At 46.1% G+C, this 23,061-nt stretch overlaps 1 protein-coding gene across 1 annotated transcript; it reads left to right on the plus strand.

Moving 5' to 3' along the window:
• Nucleotides 1-1,054: 1,054 nt before the first annotated feature.
• LOC125642777 (DNA-directed RNA polymerases I and III subunit RPAC2) lies at nucleotides 1,055-18,034 on the plus strand. Its single transcript, XM_048864554.2, has 5 exons — nucleotides 1,055-1,157; nucleotides 14,056-14,153; nucleotides 15,009-15,085; nucleotides 16,216-16,298; nucleotides 17,845-18,034. Exons 1-5 carry the CDS (start codon nucleotides 1,119-1,121, stop codon nucleotides 17,890-17,892), a joined length of 345 nt encoding a protein of 114 aa, XP_048720511.1. The 5' UTR covers nucleotides 1,055-1,118; the 3' UTR covers nucleotides 17,893-18,034.
• Nucleotides 18,035-23,061: the final 5,027 nt, after the last annotated feature.

Below are 23,061 nucleotides of genomic sequence, written 5' to 3' on the forward strand. Positions count from 1 at the left end.
CATGACATAGCCTTAGAGATATACCATCTATCCACTCAGAACAGGACTTCACAGGATGTTTGAGATTCAAAACCCAGGCTTGGGTTGTTTTGGTGTTGACCAGTCCTGATCCTGTAGCATCTCATCCGTTTCCTCACAGGGCAGGGTCAGACACAGTTTGCTCCATATTTCAGCATCAGTCATACTCAGGACATATGCTCTGTGATGCAGATACATGGTTAGGTGCCAAGGACATAGCTTGTTGAGATATTGACCTTTAAAAATAAGTCACCCTTTATATTTCACATATCTTCATTTCCTAATCCTGCTCTCACTGCATCTCTCCCAGGCAGCCAATGTCATACAGGCCCTTGGCATCTACTATGAATGCCTCTCAGTGGAATTAACATGCCACAAGAGCAGCATCACCAACCCTAAGTGTTCAAATTTGAGCCAGGCCCCTCCAAATTATGAGACTGACTTAAAAATCACAAGGGTTTTTTGTTTTGCTTTGTTTGTTTTTAATAGTACATTTGGAGACCTTTTTATTTGACTTCTGGTTTTCAATATTGCCACTCCTTGCAATTTTACTGTGAGTGTGGCACAATATTTGGTGACTATGTGAGCACCTTAATTATGGAATCCGATTATTTCTGGACAATTTCAACTTTCATTTTAAAGAAAGGTAAATTTCTGGCCTTCTTGGCTGCACAGAAGAACTCAAAAGCATGAACCATACATGTACCAGCACCAGAAAGCAAACAAAAATAAACCCAACTGATTTTTGAAGCCAATCTCATGATTTTAGGGGCCTTGACTCATTTTTATTACCACATTAGTGGGTTTTGAACCTTTAGGCAACACTCAGGTCACATTTCCAATCTTTTCTCTTCAACAGAGGGCTAGAAACTTACTTAAAAACACTGAAAGCTGAAATCCCAGGCAATCACGGGACCCCAGGAGCTGCGGGCTTTAAGAAACACAACAAATATAGAGAGACTCCAATCTGGCTATGCCGGGAAAGTGATTTCAGAGCACACCAAAATCTTCCTTGTTTGCTCACTTCACTAGGGTTGGACTACAACTCCCAGAATCCCTTAGCAGAGTCGGAGGAGGGAGGAAATTCCTTCCAGGCAGCAATGGCTGAAGGGGCGGAGAGGAAGCCGCTGCTTGAGATGGTGAGTGTGTGGGAGGCCAGGCCTCCCTGGTTCTCCCTGTCCTGCTGTGCTCCCTGGCTGAATGATAAGAGTACTAGGGAGGCAGGCTGGGGGGGCTCAGGCTTGTGGCAGAAGAGTCATGTGGTGACCTACTGCTTCCCCTTGTAGCCCTCAGGCCACAGGGTATGCTGTTCCCAAATCCCTCAGCTGCAATGAGCCTGGGACTGCTTTCATGGGTGGTCTTGTTTTCTGCCTACCTCGATCTTTATCTGGCTCCCGTGGCTGGAATATCTGAGAGCTCACCTACGTTCCTGGATTCAGAGAGAGAAGACGCGTTGTCTCTGTTCTGCAGATGGCGGCTGGGGAGGCACTGGGGTGGATGATGATTGCCCCAGGGAGCCTGAGGGCAGAACTGGGACTCACACCCAGATCTGTGCAAAAATGCTGTTTTATTTGTGTCCCCCCAGCCTCCACACCCCAGTACTGCCACCCTCAACCCTTCAAACATAATGAGTCGAGCTCCTCCCCAAAATCATACGATTTTAAAATCTAGTAAATGTGGGTTCTTTTTATTTTCTTTCTGGGTTTTGAGCCTTTTGGGGCTCATGTTTTCAAGCTTTCTCTACCGCCATGAGCACTAGAAAACTTGACTTTTCTTTTAAAATGAAAATAGGTTCTCACAAAATCATGTGAATCTACAAGCTGGGGCTTTAAGAAAAACACTTGTGATTCTAGACAGTTGGAAACGCTGTTCCCCCCCCTTCCCCCACCTACTTAGTTGTCTCATCACCATCTCGCCTGTAAGGCACAGATCCCCAAAGCTATTTAGGCACCTAACTCCAATTGATTTCCCATTGGGAATTAGGTGCCTAAATCCCTTTGATGAGCAGGGCCCGGATTATCAGTCACAATATATTTGTACAGTATCTAGCACCATGGATCTCAACTTGGTCAAAGCTAAGTGCTACTGCAATATAAATATTCAGTAGTAATAAGATCTCAAGTCTCCTTAAGTGTAAGGCCACACTTCTGGTTTTGCTAGGACCTTTCACCTCCACAGCCCACCGCTCTGTTAAAAATGACCTTAAATGTGCCCTGCAACTGAGGCCAGAAAGCAAGTGTATCCTTCAGAAGAAGATAAGATGTGGCATAGCTACAGAGCAGTAGAGGCGCCACCAACCTGTTACTGATCTTCAGCCAATCCCATTCAGAGTTTTCATCTCTCCACATTCAGCTTGAGTCTCCATTACAATTAATGCTGCAAACCTCCTTTCTATAATGGAGTTCTAAGTACTGGCTGTTGGTAACAAAGAAGATAAGCAGATGTGTTGTTTATGCTTGATTTGCAGTGTGGTTTGGAGACAAGGGAGTCAAGAAGGAGGTTGATAAATTGGAGGGAGTTCAGAGAAGAGCCATGTGAATGATTAAAGGATTAGAAAACCTGCTTTACAGTGATAGACACAAGGTGCTTGATCTATATAGCTTAACAAAGAGAAGGTTATTTAATAATGGGCTCTCCCATCTATCCAAGGGCAGGTCTACACTTAAAATGCTGAAGCAGCACAGCTGCACCAATGCCGCTGTAGCGCTTCAGTGAAGACACTACTATCTGACAGGAGAGCTTCTCCCATCAGTGTAGTTAAGCCACCTCTGTAAGAGGCAGTAGCTCACTATGTCGACAGGAGAAGCCCTCCTGTTGACAAAGTGCTGTCTACACACTGTTTTCACAACCCTGAGTGACGTAGTTACACTGATGTAAGTTTGTTGTGTAGACCTGGCCAGAGAAAGGTATAGCATGATATAATGGCTGGATGTCAAAAATAGACAATTTCAGACTGGAAATAAAGCATACATTTTTAACAGTGAGAATAATTAACCATTGGAACAACCAAGGGTTGTGATGGATTCTTCATCACTGACAATTTTGATTGGATGTTTTTCTGAAAGCTCTGCTCTAGGGATTATTGTGGTGCAGTTCTCTGGCCTATGTTATACTGGAGATGAGACTAGATGATCACAATGGTCCCTTCTGGCCTTGGAATCTAGGAATCTAATGACACTGAAAAGAATGGGGAGTTTTGGCATTGATATCACTGGGAGTTGGGACCAGGATTAAGGGCATAGGCCTTCATAGGGAGGGTTCAATTGACCAAAACCCAATACATTAGATTAAACAGTTCTCTAAAAATGGGATATTGTGCCCGAACTGAAAGTTGTATGTGAAACCCCAGCTGCATGGCGTATGGCATATTATTTTATAATCAGTCTAGCCCAGCAGTGGAATAGCTGGGCGATTAGTTTGCTTAGCAGACAAAATTGTGTCCCTTGCGTAGCAGTGAATTACTATGGGCTCAGTGTTTTCCTGCAAGGGTCAATCACACATCAGACAAGAAATCTTTCTATCAGGGATTCACAGAAGCGGCAGGAGGTCCCCATCTCCAAAAATCCATGGGTCCCTGATGACCGTATAGGTTATAGGAGAGCTGCTGGAGACTGCAGGCATTGGCACAGAAGTCACTCCCTTCTGCCATCTCCACAGCCCTGCTCCATGGCAGTGTGGCTTCTTCAGGATTTGTGATGCCAGAGCTCCCCTGCTGCTCTCATTGTTTCACAGAGCAGGCAGGGAACCAGGTCAGGCTGAACAGAGATATGGTCAGTATGAAGTTGTATCCTGGGTGAAGCCCTGGATTGGTTTTATTTGAGGGTGGGTAGTGGTATGGCAAGCAGCCATTATTTGCCCCTTCACTTGCCCTCTCTTGAGATACAGAGCTTGAATCCAGTGGACCATCTACATGGCAGGTGGGCTGTGAAGTCTAAGGGATGTCTGAGGAAGGATGGTGGTTAGGGCACCAGCCTAGGACTTGGGCGAGCTAGGTTCAGTTCCCTGCTCTTTTACAGACTCCCTGTGTGACCTTGGGCCAGTTGCTTAGTCTCTCTGGACCACAATTCCGCATCTGTACAATAAGGATAATAGCGCTGCCCTACTTCCCAGGGCGTTAGGAGCATAACTATATTCAAGACTGTAAGGTGCTCAGATGCTGCAGTGAAAGGTCCGTATGGTGCCTGAGATAGATAGAAGGGGTAAGTACTAGGGCTGTCAAGCAATTAAAAAAAATGAATCGTGATTAATCATGTGATTAAAAAAAATAATAGAATACATTTATTTAAATATTTTTGGGTGTTTTTTACATTTTCAAATATATTGATTTCAGTTACAACACAGAATACAAAATGTACAGTCCTTACTTTATATTTTTTTATTACAAGTATTTACACTGTAAAAAAACAAAAGAAAAAGTATTTTTCAATTTGCCTAATACAAGTACTGTAGTGCAATCTCTTTATCATGAAAGTTGAACTTACAAATGTAGAATTATGTACAAAAAAGCCTGCATTCAAAAATAAAACAATGTAAAATGTTAGAGGTTGCAAGTCCACTCAGTCCTACTTCTTGTTCATCCAAATGCTCAGACGAACAAGTTAGTTTACATTCGCAGGAGATAATGCTGCCCATTTCTTGTTTACAATGTCTCCTGAAAGTGGGAACGGGTATTCACATGGCACTGTTGTAGCCGGCGTCGCAAGATATTTACATGCAGATGCACTCATGATTCATATGTTCCTTCATGCTTCAACCACCATTCCAGGAGACATGGATCCGTGCTGATGACAGGTTCTGCTCGATAACAGTCCAAAGCAGTACAGACCAATGCATGTTCATTTTCATTATCTGAGTCTGATGCCACAAGCTCAAGGTTGTTTTTCTTTTTTGGTGGTTCAGGTTCTGTAGTTTACGCATCAGAGTGTTACTCTTTTAAGATTTCTGTTTAGTGTACCTGGTTCGTAAATACCTTCCAATGCCAGCTGCAAAAGTGTCAAGCAAATGCCTGTTCTCACTTTCTGGTGACAGTGTAAACAAGAAACGGGCAGCATTAACTCCTGCAAATGTAAACAAATTTGTTCGTCTGAGTGATTGGCTGAACAAGAAGTATGACTGAGTGGTCTTGTAGGCTCTGAAGTTTTACATTGTTTTGTTTTTGAGTGCAGTTATGTAACAAAAAAATCTACATTTGTAAGTTGCATTTTCACGACAGCGATTGCACTACAGTACTTGTATGAGGTGAATTGAAAAATACTATTTCTTTTGTTTATCATTTTTACAGTGCAAATATTTATAATAAGAAATACACACTTTGATTTCAATTATAACACTGAATGCAATATATATGAAATTGTACAAAAATCAAAATATTTAATAAATTTCAATTTGTATTCTATTGTTTAACAGTGCAATTAAAACTGCAATTAATCGCAATTAATTTTTTTAATCACGAATAATTTTTTGAGTTAATCGCGTGCGTTAGCTGCGATTAATCGACAGCCCTAGTAAGTACTAATTCTGTGGCGGGCTTCCTTCCTCCCCAGGCAGCAGTGTGGGATGTATGCACAGAGAATTCTCGAACCTAGGAACATAGCTGTTTAGGGTGTTTGTCACAAGGTGGTGGAGGATGTTTTTGGGTTCAGATTTCACACCTGATCTTTAGAGAAACATCAGTAGCCCTATCTAATGCTTGTCAGCACCACAGGATGTGACACCACTTTATTTTGTATAATATCTTTCATGGAGCTAAATGACACAGGTACCAAGTTAAAACCCAAGCCAACAGCAGAGGGAGGGAGAAATTGAGAGGAGACAAAAGTGGCATTTTCAGAAATGGATGGAAGAGTGAGATCCAAGAAGGTGCCTGCTGCTTTAATTTCTTGAAGCATTTCATTGTGTTGCCCTGTGTTTTGAGCTCACTGAGATTGTCCCACAGGGAATATAAACAGCAAAGTCTGTGCTATGTTAGATGGAGCTAGGTTAGAAGCTAGGGTCAATATTTTCTAAAACTGGCCCTATTTTTCAAAGGGATTTTTTGGAATGAGGACCAAGGAGTCTCAGATAATCATTTTGTTAGCTGCAAGATCTTTCTGTGGTAGAGATTTCCCACCCTTTAAACCGACACATTGGCAAGATTATTCAGCTCTGTAGTGAGAGTTTCAGACTGGCCTTTCTATCCATGAACCCAAACTTTTTTCTTATGTCTGCCTTTCCTTCATCAGTTGATTCAGTGCTGTTGTAGCCATGTTGGTCCTGTTATTAGCAAGACAAAGTGGGTGAGGTAATATCTTTTATTGGACCAACTTCTGTTGGTGAAAGAGACAAGCTTTTGAGCGTATACAGAGCTCTTCTTCAGGCTTTCACCTGATGGAGAGCTCTGTGTTAGCTTGAAAGCTTGTATCTTTCACAAACAGAAGTCAGCCCAATAAACGATATTACCTCACCGTCTTTTGTTTCCTTCACCAGGTTCCTTGTACTTTTTTTCTCTCTCAGCCAATGCACTAGATGGCACCACAGTTCACCATAGCTGGATTTGTATCACTTACTAGCTTGAAAGGAACTTGTTTGTCCAGCAGACCAAGACAATGTAAATTATTACTCTCTGGACAGCTCCTCCAGAGTCTCCAGTTGCCAGCCAACCAACCAATCAATGGGGAAGGGGCTATTGAGAATGGAGGGGGCTGCACAGGGGAAACAAATGGATTGTTGTTAGTAGTATCTATTATTTATTGCCTGTTTTAAAAAGGAACCATGTAAATATGTTCAGTTATTGTTTCACCAAAATGCCCAATCATGCATATCTCCTCATAAGTAACCATGACTACTTCCATTGACACATTGTGGAAAAGGGTAGAAGGATCAGGCCTCTAGACAGCAAACCAGACACTTTGATCTAGAAATGTCCCATAGTGTAAAGACCCATACGCAGTAAAAGAAAAAGGGGACTGAAATGGGTTGCTTGATATAAGAGATGTCAGGGAATTTAGGGACAGACTTGCACCGGGGTCCCTAACCAGTTACCACCTGTACTTGCATACAAAACAATTTGTGTATAAATTGACCCTTCTGATTGCCCATTGAACATGAATAAAAACCAGTGTCCCAAATATAAACTAGCCACCACCCTGTCTAGCTAATCTAGTCCCTCTATGTGCAGCACTAATGTAGCCATCACTGCAGTATGTGGGTACCACTTACAAGGTTAAATAATTTACAGCCCCTCTAAGCAGAAAGATCTTTTATATGATATGGGATTACAGCTATTAGGATTGCTTAGCTGGAAGAGGCAAATAAATATCTGAGATATGGTCTGTCAGGACCAGGGTCTACAGCCTGCCCTTGGTATGGATATCCTGGATAATTTTGTGGGTCTTTCCCATCTCTAAGGAGTTGTCTATGCAGGGAAATTGACCAGCATAGCTTTAGCAGAATAACTGTTCTTTTATAGGTTTCAGAGTAGCAGCCGTGTTAGTCTGTATTCGCAAAAAGAAAAGGAGGACTTGTGGCACCTTAGAGACTAACAAATTTATTTGAGCATAAGCTTTCGTGAGCTACAGCTCACTTCATCCACTGAATGCATCCGATGAAGTGAGCTGTAGCTTACGAAAGCCCTATGCTCAAATAAATTTGGTAGTCTTTAAGGTGCCACAAGTCCTCCTTTTCTTTTTGTTCTTTTATAGCCATGCCAATATAACTCCCCTGTGTAGATACTCTTCCGGAATAAAAGCAACTTTTTTCTGGAATAATTACTCCACTTAGAAACATCTTTGGGGATCTAGAGGCAATTTGATTGATTATGTATTTCCGATTAGGAAAGCTGCCATTAAAACAGATCAGTTCTTCTTTTTTCCTGTTTTTCCATAATTTGAGAACAAGGGGCCACCGGATGAAATGAATGGCAAGTAAATGTAGAAAAATAAAATATTGCTGCACACCAGGTGGAATTCCCTACACCAGGAAGGGGATCGGGCTTTCAGGTCAGATAATGGAGAACAATTTTCAAATGGGATGGATAATTTGACACCTACATACCACAGTGATGGGCACATTAGAAATACATAGAGACATCCAATTTCATGCCTCTGGGCACAAACTGATTACTGCAGGACCATGTCAGAACCCTCCCTATGTATACAGCATGACACAAGTGGTGTTTTACTGGAGGGATGCTGTTTGCCTTCTCTGAAGCATCAGATAACAGCCACTGCTGGAGGACCAGTGGTCTGATCATCTATGGCAAACCTTCCATCCCTATGGAGATCCGGAAATGTATCAAAGAGATCTCTGTGCGAAATAGGAGGGAAAAATCAAGTCTCCGGGAACCAGACTGGTCTGGCACAGCATGTTCTCTGTGGTTGCATAGGCTGTCATCCATCAGATCAGTGCACCGGTTTCTCAGAGTGCACTAGACAGATGGAAAAGCTAAATGCACTGTAGTCTGCTGTGTGGTTTGTTGCCTTCTCAATCTCCTTTAAGAAGACTGCCCTGTGCGTCTCCTGTGATGCACTGCACTAGGCCACACAGCCCTCTTTTCCGTGAACTCTGTGATTCTGCAGTGGTCAGTATGGCTGACCACGGGTGCCAGGTGGCCCAGGGGACAGCCACACTGGCCGCTGCTGAAGTGGCTCTGCAGCTAGCCGCTTGGGTGGCCTTGCAGCCAGCTGCACTGGTCGCTGCTGGAGTTGCCCTGGGGCCAGCCGCAATGGCCGCTGCTCGGGCAGCCCCGGGTGGCTGGCCCCAGGGACTGCCCGAGCAGCAGCTGGTGCAGCTGGCCCCAGGGACCGCCTGAGCAGTGGTCCCAGGGTAGCAGGAGCAGCCACAGCTCAGTGGCCTCTGGCAGCAGTCTGGGGGTGGTCCCTGGGGGCACCCCCAGAGTAACGGTCTCTTGGGACCTGCAGCAGCACCCCCAGGGGTCCCGCAGAGCAGGACTCTTCCAGGGGGCCCCCCAACTAAGATTTAGTCAGAGGTATTTATAATACAAGTCATGTACAGGTCACAGGCTGTGAATTTTTGTTTTTTGCCCGTGACCTGTCCATGAATTTTATTAAAAATACCATGACTAAATTGTAGCCTTATTGATAACATCCAAATCCACATGTGCATGTATTTGGGCATAGAGGGCCTGATCCTGTGACATATTGACCCTTGAGGGTGTGCCACACTGTGCAGGATCAGGCCCCTAGAGACATGACGCACCAGTGGATCCAGAATCCTCCTGATATAGTCTGTCAGACTCCTGCCAATACACCAATTACTAAAAGCTCCAACAGGACAGGTTTGGGATTGGGATTCCCTCCCAAACCAGCAGAGCATCTAAATAATCTGCCAGCCATCAGAATGCTGCTGAGCTTCTGACCTCTCCCTGGGCTAAGTATAGCTTCTGCATAGTTAGATTTGACCAGTCAGTCCCAGCCATTTCTTCTCTCAGAACTGGAGTGAGGTCTCAAGGTTGAATGTGGAGCCAGAGCTATACAAAGCCCTCATCTCTTCACCTTCTGCCCACAGCCAGTTCCTCAAATGCTACAGAAAGTTCACAATTCCATTCACTTCTCATCACATGGCAACACCCTCAGCAGTTACATTCATCTTTGCACAGGCACAGACACTGCAAGGAATTTGCTCAGAGTTTTAAAAGAACATGGACAGTGATTTCAGAGAATGAGGAGGGTTACCAAGATCTGCTAGAGAATTCAAGGACTGGCTCCAGAAAGCCCCAGCAATCCCTGTATTCTACATGCGGCACAATAATTATATTAATGTTATAATCCTTTGTATTTCTACAGCCCCTTTCATGTTAGGATCTCAAAGCACTTTAATAAATTAAGCCTCACAACCCTTTGGTGGGGTAGGTAAATATCATCCCCAATTCTACACATGGGGAAAATGAGGTGCAGAGAGAGAGGTTAAGGAATAAGTCCTTCCCCCACAGTGGTCATTGGCAAAATTTCCATGGGAGTAAGAAGACAAGAAATGAGGGACTTTCCCTATGCCACTCAGTGAGATCGTGGCATTGCTGAGAACAGAACTCAAGTGAACTAACTCCCAGTCCCCTCCCACACACATTAGACCCACCTCCTTCCTGTTTGTTCCCAGAGCTGGTTGTTATTTTGCTAGTCTGCAAGGAAGTATTTACTGATGTCTTTAGTGTCTGTTGAGGCTCAGAAGCATCTTTCCATAGCTCCAAGCTCCTTGGGTAGCCATTAAAATGGCATCAGACTAAAGAAGAAAATCCCACTTGCCTGCTCTCCCCTCTCTCAGGGCGTATGAGCCCGTTTAAACTACCCTTCGTGACCCCACCCCTGTAAATAACCACCTCCTTCATCAGCCTATTGCACACACCCCTCAACCTGCTCTTTCCTGAGAAGTTGAAGGAAACCAATGTGGGGCCTGACAGGCAGAAGAAGGGCTTAGATGGCCCAACCAAGATCAGGGCCCCAATGTCGTGGGCACAGAGTGAGATCCTGCCCCAAAGAGCTCACAATGGGATGGGAGAGAAAAGCAGCATGTCACCAACAGGGAACTGAGGCCCAGAGGGTTAAATTATTTGCCCAGTGTCAGACAAGGAGTCTGGAGCAAAGCTTGGCACTGAACCCAGATCTAATGCCTTAGCCACAGAATTATCAAGATGTTCTCCCAGCCTGAGACCCTTCAGCTAAGACCAGATATCAAGAGCTGATCTAAATGCTGGACAAACAGGATTTTAAAATGGAACTGCTGTTTTTTTAACTCCTAGTGCTGACTTGATCTCCGTGACAGACACGGAGGCAGTGTGGCCTCGTGAATAGAGCACTGAACGGGGACCTGGGAGACCCAGCTCTGCCACTGGCTCACTCTGACTCCTTGGACAAGTCATGTCACTGCCCTGTGCCTCGGTTTCCCCATATATAATGGTGATAACGATACTGACCTGCTTTGAAAAACACTTTGAGATCTGCTGATGAAAACGCTAGGTAAGAGCTAGGTGGTGGTATTACTGGAGTGATATCTTGATCCTATTGAAGTCACTGGTGAAATTCACATTCATTTCAATAGGGTAGGATTTCACCTAGAGCAGTGGCTCTCAACCTTTCCAGACAACTGTACCCCTTTAGGAGTCTGATTTGTCTTGTGTACCCCCAAGTTTCACTTCACTTAAAAACTCATCATCATCACTCCCATAACCGCATTGGTCGTTGGGGCACTATCATTGATGAGCAATGAACCAAATGTCTCCACCCCTGATGATTGTGTGTCAGTGCTTGAGTCTCTGCAAAGTCCATTCCTGTCCACTCTTTTATGTTGTCAATCCATCTCTTCTTCTGTCTACCTCTTCCTCTTTTCTGCTGTACTGTGCTTTGGAGGATGATCTTGGGTAGCCAAGATGATCTTGTTACATGGCTGTACCACTTCAGCTTGCACTTCTTCACGGTCATCAGGAGGTCTTCATATGACTCAGCGCATTGGGTGATGATGTTGCAGATCTCTTCATTAGTGACGTGGTCGAAGTAGGAGATGCCCAGGATTTTATGGAAGTATCTCATCTCTACTACCTGTATTTTCCGTCAGGGTCCGTGTCTTGCATGCATACAGAAAAATGGAGGTGACCAATGCATGCAGCAGTTTCAGTTTGGATTCCAGGAAGATGTTCTTATTCCTCCAAATTGGCTTTAGCTTTGCCACTGCTGCTGTGGTTTGTGTAGTTCTTGCCCGAATTTCTGCCTTGGATCCTTCATCAGTGATGATTGCCCCCAAATACTTGAACTATTTCACTGTCTCCAGCTCTAGTCCACTGACAGTGATAGGTGAGCTGATCCCATCACATTTTTTGTCATCAGCTTAGACAGCCCAGATTCAACAGAGGAGGATGACTTTCCAATTCTAAGTGAAGAAGTGGAGACAGCTGTGAAATCACTCAAGAACAGAAAGGCTACAGGTATTGACAACATCCCAGCCGAATTGATGAAATTCGGAGGACAAATAGTAATAAATGTGCTCCTCCGAATTTCATAATTTCGGCTGGGATGTTGTCAATAGATCTGCAGCAAGATCCGGCAGACCGGTGAGTGGCCCTTCACGTGGACACAGTCACTAATCATCACTCTGCCAAAGAAAGGCAACCTGCAATTGTGTCAAAATTACTGGACCATAAGCTTAGTTAGCCATCCCAGCAAAGTGTTGTTGAAAGTCATATTGAACAGATTGAAGCCACAAGCGGAGAATATCATTGCTGAAGAACAGGCTGGCTTTTGTGCTGGAACAAGTACCACAGAACCGATTTTCAACCTTCATGTTCTATGTGAGAAGTACTTACAACACCAGCAGGACATCTACCATGTCTTTGTTGACTTCAAGAAGGCATTTGACAGAGTACGGCACGAAGCTCTCTGGGCAACTATGAAGAAGTACAATGTTGGTCGCAAGCTTATTCTTACCATTAAACAACTGTATGCCAAGGCCAGCCGTGCAGTTCTCGTCAATGGCACAATAGGAGAGTGGTTTCGCACCAAGGCTGCCTTCTTTCACCCACACTGTTCAACATCTACTTGGAGCTTATAATGACTGATACCCTAGAAGATCACATATGGACAGTCAGCATTGAGGGGCGAACAATCTCAAATCTTCGGTTCGCTGACGACATTGATGGCCTGGCAGGCAGTGAAGATGAACTTGCCAACCTTGTGAAACGATTGGATGAAACCTCTGCAAAATATGGCATGGAAATCAATGCAGAGAAAACCAAGGTGATGACTTAAAAACTGCTTGCTTACAAAATTAGACATAAAAATACAAAAGTGTCACAGCACACTGTTACTGAAAAATTGCTGACTTTCTCATTTCTACCATATAATTATAAAATTATCAATTGGAATATAAATATTGTACTTACATTTCAGTGTATAGAGCAGTATAAACAAGTCATTGTCTGTATGAAATTTCAGTTTGTACTGACTTTGCTAGTGCAAGCCTGTTGTAAAAGTTAAAAGTCCAGTCAGTGGCGCAAGCAGGGCCTGGGGCTAAGGCAGGCTCCCTGACTACCCTGGCTCAGTGTGGTCCCAGAAGTGGCCGCCAGCTCTCCCACCACCATAGCTTCTGCTGCTTGTTGTTGATGAGAGAGGTCTCTCCCATCGGCATAACGTGGCTACATGAGCGCTCTGACAGTGGCACAATGGTATTGGTGCAGCTGTGCCGCTGTACGCTTGTAAGTGTAGACTTGGCCTGACTCCTTTCAACAAACTTTTTCCTTTAGGAAGCTTTTCCTGTCATCTCACCTCACTGCTTATTGCTTTTTATTTCACCCATTATTCCTAGATATTCTCCTTTTTCTCCCCACAATGGATCCTGGCTGGTATCCCTACAACTCGTCCAGCAGCAATAGATGCTGGGACTATTTCCCCCCTCTCTTGAGTGAAAAAAAGCACAGTCTTGTTACACTCAAGGTGCCAGTTTCCACAGACTCAGATAGTTATTGTTGAGTCTGGAATGTGACTCCCGGTGAAAGAGATCCGAGAAATGGCTTGGTATTAAAGGTCGTTGAGGGTGGAATCTTGTACTCATGCTCCCAAAATTCCCTTGGAAGGCTGGGACCTTTGGGTGTGCAAGAAATGGAAGGATCAGAACCTAGGATAATACTAATCCTTTGACTGTATATATAATAATAATTCCTAACTTTTCTATCATGCAGTATATCTAGCCTTCGTCTATCTGGCAGCCGAGAAATCCCTGGGTTCTAAGAGGAAGGCTCTGGCTTTATATTTTTTTCCCTCCAGATTTATGTGGTGGGCCCATACTCCAGCTGTGGCATTTCTCCAAAAACAAGCTCTTGGCAAGTCTCAACCACTGTTTTCTAACACAGTGATGAACATAGATGAACAATGATGAACCTAGTTGTCCAGGTCTATGCTTACAGTCAGACCATGGGTGGGTGAGTCTGTTGCTGACACCAGTCATCAGAACTGAGTCATTTTTCTAGTATAGGCCTGGCCTTAGTTACTTCAGGAGGAGCTTAAATCATCTGGAGATATAATTTTTGTGCTCCTCTTGCTTTCCTGTGTCTGACAGGTCCAGGCAGATGGGACAGATGGAAACTGTGTCACATTTGTGTTACATGATGAGGACCACACACTCGGCAACTCCCTCCGTTACATGATCATGAAAAAGTAAGTTGAGTCCCTGTGATAACTGGTACCACCTTAGGGCTATGTTTCTTATCCCTTGACTTCTGATCTAGCAGCTCTGGCACTCCTGAAGCTGGGTGAATATTACAAATCTCCCTACTTGGGTTCTTTAAACAAATGCACTTTGACTGCATATCTGCCCCTTTGGGAACAAGTTTACTGTCAGGCCTGGGAGTGGAAACAGTCAGTGTTCAAGTGAGAATTAGAGAATCTCATTTTGAACTTGCAAACACAAATATCCGCACTGGGAGCCTGATTCGTATGCTTATGCAGTCAAAAGAATAGTATCTCATGACCTACATGACCCTATCCAAACTATCCAGTAGTGAATATTTATGAGGAACTTCTTGTCATGAGTTCCAGCTCTAGAAGTATTCATGGAGGGGGGTTTTCATTTGATAATTTTAAAGGACAAATTGTGATAGTCTTGTAAGCTGCTCATGATAAATCACCATCAGCAAACCAGTGCTGTAACCTTTAGGCCGTGCTTCCTTTCAACTGCTAAAGCCAGGGCAACCACTCGACTGGTCCCAGGTTTGGGTCTGGGCAGCCGTGAAATCCATCCACAACATAGAAGAGGCAGGGGATGTTTATCTTGCTCCATACCCCATCCACTTCAGGATCCAGCCCACCCCGCAGAAGTACACCTTCCCCTCTGCATGTCTGTCTCAGGGAGCTGTGGGTGATGGGAAGTGATTGCTTTTGAAACATGTGGGACCATCACGCAGTGCAGGTCTGCTTGCTTCAGAGGTTCCCTACACATGAGAGTGTCTGCAGTTGGCTTGCTGCTGATTTTGAGAGCCCATTTGTGCTTCCTGCTTCTGTCTCTCCTTGTAGCTCTGAAGTGGAGTTTTGTGGTTACAGCATCACACACCCATCTGAAAGCAAAATCAACTTCCGGATCCAGACCAGAGGTAGGAATGCAGCTGGGCTTCCTTGGACAGCTGTCCCTTGCCATGTCAGGCCCTGAAACCATGGATCAGCCAGCCCCCTCCCTCCCTCTGCATGTCCTTCGTTCCACCATTCTACTGGGCAGTTGCTATCACCATCCATGATCAGTGCATCTTGAGTAGCAGTGATAGAGCTGGTCTCTGTCATCCCCCAGTGCAGATCCCAGACGTGGCCTCTGTAGTAAACAGCAAGCTTGGGGAGTTGTGGTCCCAAAGCCTCACTCAGCACTGGGCATCCCACCAGGCATCACCCCCTGGTTAGCTCCCGGATGCCCCCTTTGCGTTAGATCGTCACCCAAAGCTTGTTACATTATACACTAAACAACAGATCCAGTCTGTTATACAACTCGATGGCCAGATATTGCTAATTCCTGGGGTGAATAGCACCGGAAGTGCTCTATGCAGCAGGGTGCCCTCTGGATGCTGTACTCCGCATTCCCCCGATCCTATCCTGATGTCCACACCAAAGGGCAGCCTGCAGGACTTGCCTGGGACTGCATCTGCCGTTGCAAGAGCAAGGCCAAAGATCTGCTCCATTTCCATACCTATCTCACAATTGTCCCACAGCATCTGACGCTCTGAATAGTTTGAAAAACCCAGCCCGAGCCTCTAACTTGGTTCCCAGCTCACAGGTCCCCTCTCCAGTGGCCTTGAGTGTTGGTTGCATAGAAGAGCAGAGCCACTGGAAATGGCCAAGTTGTGCTAGATGGCTTTTTAATTTTTTGAAGAATTTAGCAGTGCTGCAAAGTGCTGGATTGCTGGCCCCAGAGAGTGGAGCCTTAAGTCTGTCCACAGCACAAACTGCAGGGCAACCTTCCCCTACGCTGTCCCCTGCCAAAGGGCTTCAGCCTGGACTTGGGTCTCTGAGACACCAGTTCAAGCCTCCATGGCCCTTGTATGCTCTTCTCAGACTGCTGATGAGAGTAGGAGGGAGCATGATGTGAACGCTGGCCTAAGATCCTCACCTTATCACAGGAGCCACCAAAGAGGTGTATGATGGTTGGTCACTACTGAGCTGGGCTAGGAGGGGAAGGGCCCCGTATCCCATACTGGAGCCAGCCACACTTTATGCGAATGCTTCTCCTTTTCTGAAGGGGGGCTCCTGGCCATTGAGCCATTCCGGAGAGGACTGACAGAACTGGTGGATGTCTGCCAGCACGTGCTCAGCAAGTTTGAGGTGAGGTCACTGCTTCATGGTAGAATGACTCTGGGATCCTCTCTGTGGTCGGCAAAGGAGAGAAATAGCTGGCTGCACTGATTGACTGACAGAGGTACTAACATGTCCATGGCTGCAGCCGTTATCTAACTGATCCCCTCCTCGCTCCTCTTGCAAGATCTGCACATATTTGGATGCAGCCAGTTGTAGTAGTTAGAGAAGTGGAACTGGGAGTCAGCAGACTTGGTCTCTCTGACCAGCTTTGACACTGAATCGCTGTGTGACCTTGGGGAAGTCACTTCTCCTCTGTGTGACTCGGTTTCCCCATCTCTAAAGTGACACTTCACCTGCCTCTGAAAGGGGGGTTCTGAGAAGCAAGCAGTGTTTGTAGAGTGCTTTGGGAGCCTCAGATGAAAGTTGCTATACAAGGTAAATGCAAAATACTGCTATTTCACCCTGTTTGTTACATTTTACTGCAGTGTAGAGTAAAGAGCAGAGAATGCACAAATCTGCATTCCATATCCAAGGGGTTTCACCGTCATCTTGGAAGAGATGTTTTTTCTACCATACCAGGGGGATAGGATTTGGAAAGCCACCTGAGGCTCAGTAATCCTGCTTGTGGTAGAGAGCAGCTAGTGCATCATAGAGACAATTTGGTGTGGCAGGGGCGTAAGAATGCCAGTGTGAAGGGTGGCTTGGGTGTGAGTGGTGCATATGGAATCTGGATGCTGCAGAATAAATTTGGGATCAGTAATCTGCTCCCCCCAACCCTAACGAATGTGGACCTGTGCTCTTTGAAGGAATGGCCTGATGCAGTGGCAGGGACCTCAATGGGGGCAAAAATGGGCTCTGAATTTGTTCTCTTTCAAACATGCTGCTGTAATCTGTAAAGCATCTGTGTCTCTAGGCAGGCTGATCTGGGGGCTACTCCTGGGGGCGCTGCCTCACCTCCCTTACAGTGATCCAAGGTTATGATCAGAAATAAAACGCAACCATTTCTCAGAGCACCTAAAGCCAGTGGTGAGCTGGAGCCGGTTCGCACGAACCAGTTGTTAAATTTTGAAGCTGGTTTAGAACCGGTTGTTAAAGGGGTGGGCAAACTCCGGCCTGCGGGCCACATCCAGCCTGCGGGACCGTCCTGTCCGGCCCACCTGAGCTCTCGGCTGGGGAGGCTCCCCTGAGAATCCCTTTTTAATTTTTACTCACCCGGATCTTCGGTGCCACTTCGGCGGCCTGTCCTTCAGTGCCGCCGAAGACCCGGAGTGACTGAAGGCCCTGCCACCGAAGTGCTGCCGAACACCCAGAGCGACTGAAGGAACTGGTTCTTCATCTTTTGGCAGCTCATCACTGCCTAAAGCTCATCAGTTACCCTCCCCACCCTTCGGTCTTTTCAAGGAGGAGCCTCAGCCACATTAAAATGTTGCCCTTTTATGTTTTATTCTGCCCAGGACAGTAAGTTCAGAACCAGAGAGCCTCTCAAAGCTCCTCAGGCGTGGACAAGGGTGTGGCTGTGTTTTAATTGATCAAACATACAGCATTGACATTGGTCATTTGATCTCATTTGCAGGCAAGCATAAAGGAATACAGGGCCCAAAGAGAGGAGGAAATGGACTAGCCCCTGCAGCTGCTGGAGTACGGAATGGACATGTATATATTGTTCGTTTATGTTTAATGCCCCTGTTGAAAGCGGTTTTATTTTTTTTATGACGAATCTGAAGTAGACTGTGTAATTTCTCTAATAAACACTATAAGGTTCAGTCCAGCTTGCATTTCACTCCATTCAGACCTGCCACGGATCCAGAAAAAGAAAGGGGTTTCCCGAAATTTTCTCAGGTCGGCAGTCCCCACCACACTTTCATTCTCACCCTTAAAAATCTCCACAGCCTCAAATTCACTTCAAGATCTGAGTCTGCACAAATCCCCCAGATCAAAGCACCCCCAACCCCCTGCAGGGTTTGAAATCTGATGGGTTTCAGAGTAACAGCCATGTTAGTCTGTATTCGCAAAAAGAAAAGGAGTACTTGTGGCACCTTAGAGACTAACCAATTTATTTGAGCATAAGCTTTCGTGAGCTACAGCTCACTTCATCGGATGCATACTGCGGAAAGTATAGAAGATGATAATTTTTCAGCTTTCATCCCTTTTCTCTAAACTTCTTACATTTCCACACTTCTTCCATTTTTGGGGTGCCTTGATGACTTCCACCTAACCCTTTATCCACTCCTTGGGAGAAACTGAATATGATTTCGTGATGTTGGAAGGGTAGCTGCAAAGACCAGAGTAATAACAGCATTAAGATTTCATCTGTCCAGTGAAGGTGCAGTTCCCACGCTCTTTGTGTCTGTTTGTGCCATGCTTGTGAGCATGTGCGTGTTTTTTAAAAAGCAGCAGTTCAGAAAGCAAAGGGGGTTTTGTGTCCGATTCCCTGGATTGAGCTCTTGGTGCACAAGGAAAATCCACCACCAGTGGTTGTGGGTTTATCATGATCACATTTGTTTAATTATCAAACGGGCACTCTGCTCATTTGCTACAACAGCAGAGAACGTATCATTAGGCTTCACTTAGGGCATGGCTTATCCTGAGCAGCATAAATTACATATAATGTACAAGGAGAACAGATATGATTCCTTTACAATAAATCAATTCAGTTTGGATCCCAAATCAGTAACAGGATCCATATGGAGACTGAACCATTTACCAGTCTGTCTGCCTGACTCCAATCTCCTTTACACTGTTTGAAATCCTCATTTTCACCTATGGTAAAGGTGAGAAGAATCAAGCTCCATGTATTTTAAAACAGAAGAGTCTGATCCTTCTTTTACCCTCCAAGAGCCTGCCTTCCAGTCTCTGTCTCATCCCCCATGAGAGTTAACATTCTTTGCCCCTAAAGGCAGTATGGCCTAGGGGAGAGCACACTGGAGTGTGACTCAGCAGACCTGGGTTTTATCCTGCCACTTGCCTGCTGGGTGACCTTGGCCAAGTTACTTCCCCGCTCTGTGCCTCAGTTTACCTAACTGTAAAATGGGGGTGATAATGCTGCCGTCCTTTGGAAAGTGCTTTGAGATCTACCAATGATAAGAGCTAGATAAGAACATAACGTGCATGGCTGTACTGGGTCAGACTAATGGTCCATCTAGCCCACTATCCTGTCTTCTGACAGAGGCCACTGCCAGGGAATGAAGGAGGGAATGAAGAGAACAGGGCAATTATCAAGTGATCCCTCCCCTGTCATCTACTCCTAGCTTCTGGGAGGCAGAGGTTTAGGGACAACCAGAGCATGGGGTTGTCCCCCTGCCCGTCTGTCATGGATTTGCAGGCTCAGTATTCTGGGACAGCTCTGAACAAATTTTATACAGGACTCTCTTGTAGTGCAACAATGCCTCAGGCCACACACTCACTAGGGCAAGCCTCCTTCGGTCTGACCTTGGAGCATTCAGCAGCCCTGTTCACATTGTGAGTTCCCCACAGTGAGTCCACCTGAATAGGACACCTGGAGAAGCCTTACATGCCCCCCAAAAGGGGCCATGCACCCGAACCACACAGTCAGCAGTGACCCTCAGCCAACAAGGTAAAACAAGGTTTATTAGTTCTCTGGAATTCAGCATAGAACAGATCTTCTCAGGGTATGTCTACACTACGAAATTAGGTCGAATTTATACAAGTCGGTTTTGTAGAAAGTGGTTTTATACAGTTGATTGTGTGTGTCCCCACACAAATGCTCTAAGTGCATGTAGTCGGCGGAGTGTGTCCACAGTACCGAGGCAACCGTCGACTTCTAGAACGTTGCACTGTGGGTGGCTATCCCACAGTTCCTGCAGTCTCCGCCGCCCATTTGAATTCTGGGTAGAAATCGCAGTGCCCAATGGGGCTAAAACATTGTCGCGGGTGGTTCTGGATACATATCGTCAGGCCCCCATTCCCTCCCTCCCTCCCTCTGTGAAAGCAAGGGCAGACAAACGTTTTGTGCCTTTTTTCTTGTGCAGACGCCATACCACGGCAAGCATGGAGCCCACTCAGCTAACCGTCACCGTATGTCTCCTGGGTGCTTGCAGATGTGGTACTGCATTGCTACACAGCAGCAGTTAATTGCCTTTTGGCAGCAGACAGTGCAGTATGACTGGTAGCCGTCATCGACGTCGTCCTGGGTGCTCTTTTAACCGGGCGCCTGGGAAAACAGGGGAGTGACTCAGCCAGGTCATTTCCCTTGTTTCGTCTCGTGGCGATTGAGTCCTACTGGCAGTACACTGTCTTTTAATCTGCAGCTAGCAGAAGACGATGGCTAGTCGTCATACTGCACCGTCCTCTGCCGAGCACCCAGGTGTTGACGATGGCTAGGTGTCGTACTGCACAATCTGCTGCCAGCAAGATGTATAAAGATAGATGAAGTGGCTCAAAACAAGAAATAGACCAGATTTGTTTTGTATTCATTTTCTCCTCCCTCCCTCCCTCCCTCTGTGAAATCAACGGCCTGCTAAACCCAATTCTGAGTTCTATCCTTGAGGGGGCCATTCAGTTTCTCGCGAAGCCACCCCCTTTGTTGATTTTAATTCCCCGAAAGCCAACCCTGTAAGCCATGTCGTCAGTTGCCCCTCCCTCCGTCAGGGCAACAGCAGACAATCGTTCTGCGCCTTTTTTCTATGCAGGCGCCATACCACGGCAAGCATGGAGCCCGCTCAGATCACTTTGGCAATTAGGAGCACATTAAACACCACACGCATTATTCAGCAGTGTATGCAGCACCATAGAATATCAAAGTTGGAAGGGACCTCAGGAGGTCATCTAGTCCAACCCCCTGCTCAAAGCAGGACCAGTCCCCAATTTTTGCCCCAGATCCCTAAATGGCCCCCTCAAGGATTGAACTCAACCCTGGGTTTAGCAGGCCAATGCTCAAACCACTGAGTTATCCCTCCCCCCAAACCTGGCAAAGCGATACCGGGTGAGTAGGCGACGTCAGCGCGGTGACGTGAGTGATGAGGACATGGACACAGACTTCTCTCAAAGCACGGGCCCTGGCAATGTGGGCATCATGGTGCTAATGGGGCAGGTTCATGCAGTGGAACGCCGATTCTGGGCTCAGAAAACAAGCACAGAGTGGTGGGACCGCATAGTGTTGCAGGTCTGGGACGATTCCCAGTGTTTGCGAAACTTTCGCATGCGTAAGTGCACTTTCATGGAACTTTGTGACTTGCTTTCCCCTGCCCTGAGGCGCAAGAATACCAAGATGAGAGCAGCCCTCACAGTTCACAAGCGAGTGGCAATAGCCCTGTGGAAGCTTGCAACGCCAGACAGCTACCGGTCAGTCGGGAATCAATTTGGAGTGGGCAAATCTACTGTGGGGGCTGCTGTGATGCAAGTAGCCTGCGCAGTCATTGAGCTGCTGCTATCAAGGGTAGTGACTCTGGGAAATGTGCAGGTCATAGTGGATGGCTTTGCTGCAATGGGATTCCCTAACTGTGGTGGGGCCATAGACGGAACCCATATCCCTATCTTGGCACCGGAGCACCAAGCCGGCAAGTACCTAAACCGCAAGGGGTACTTTTCAATAGTGCTGCAAGCACTGGTGGATCACAAGGGACGCTTCACCAACATCAACGTGGGATGGCCAGGAAAGGTACATGACGCTGCATCTTCAGGAACTCTGGTCTGTTTCAAAAGCTGCAGGAAGGGACTTTCTTCCCAGACCAGAAAATAACCTTTGGGGATGTTGAAATGCCTATAGTTATCCTTGGGGACCCAGCCTACCCCTTAATGCCATGGATCATGAAGCCATACACAGGCACCCTGGACATTAGTCAGGAGCTGTTCAACTACAGGCTGAGCAAGTGCAGAATGGTGGTAGAATGTGCATTTGCACGTTTAAAAGTGCGCTGGCGCAGTTTACTGACTCGGTTAGAGCTCAGCAAAACCAATATTCCCACTGTTATTACTGCTTGCTGTGCACTCCACAATATCTGTGAGAGTAAGGGGGAGATATTTATGGTGGGGTGTGAGGTTGAGGCAAATCACCTGGCTGCTGGTTATGCACAGCCAGACACCAGGGCTGTTAGAAGAGCACAGGAGGGCGCGGTGCACATCAGAGAAGCTTTGAAAACCAGTTTCATGACTGGACAGGCTACGGTGTGAAAGTTCTGTTTGTTTCTCCTTGATGAACCCCCCACCCCTTGGTTCACTCTCCTTCCCTGTAAGCTAACCACCCTCCCCTCCTCCCTTCGATCACCACTTGCAGAGGCAATAAAGTCATTGTTGCTTCACATTCATGCATTCTTTATACAGGTTTCAGAGTAACAGCCGTGTTAGTCTGTATTCGCAAAAAGAAAAGGAGTACTTGTGGCACCTTAGAGACTAACCAATTTATTTGAGCATGAGCTTTCGTGAGCTACAGCTCACTTCATCGGATGCATACCGTGGAAACTGCAGCAGACTTTATATATACACAGAGAATATGAAACAATACCTCCTCCCACCCCACTGTCCTGCTGGTAATAGCTTATCTAAAGTGATCATCAGGTGGGCCATTTCCAGCACAAATCCAGGTTTTCTCACCCTCCACCCCCCCACACAAATTCACTCTCCTGCTGGTGCTAGCCCATCCAAAGTGACAACTCTTTACATAATCAAGTCGGGCTATTTCCTGCACAAATCCAGGTTTTCTCACATCCCCCCCACCCCCATACACACACAAACTCACTCTCCTGCTGGTAATAGCTCATCCAAACTGACCACTCTCCAAGTTTAAATCCAAGTTAAACCAGAACATCTGGGGGGGGGGGGGGGTAGGAAAAAA

This window comes from Caretta caretta, chromosome 9, assembly GCF_965140235.1.
Source record: "Caretta caretta isolate rCarCar2 chromosome 9, rCarCar1.hap1, whole genome shotgun sequence".
Taxonomy (NCBI): Eukaryota; Metazoa; Chordata; order Testudines; family Cheloniidae; genus Caretta; species Caretta caretta.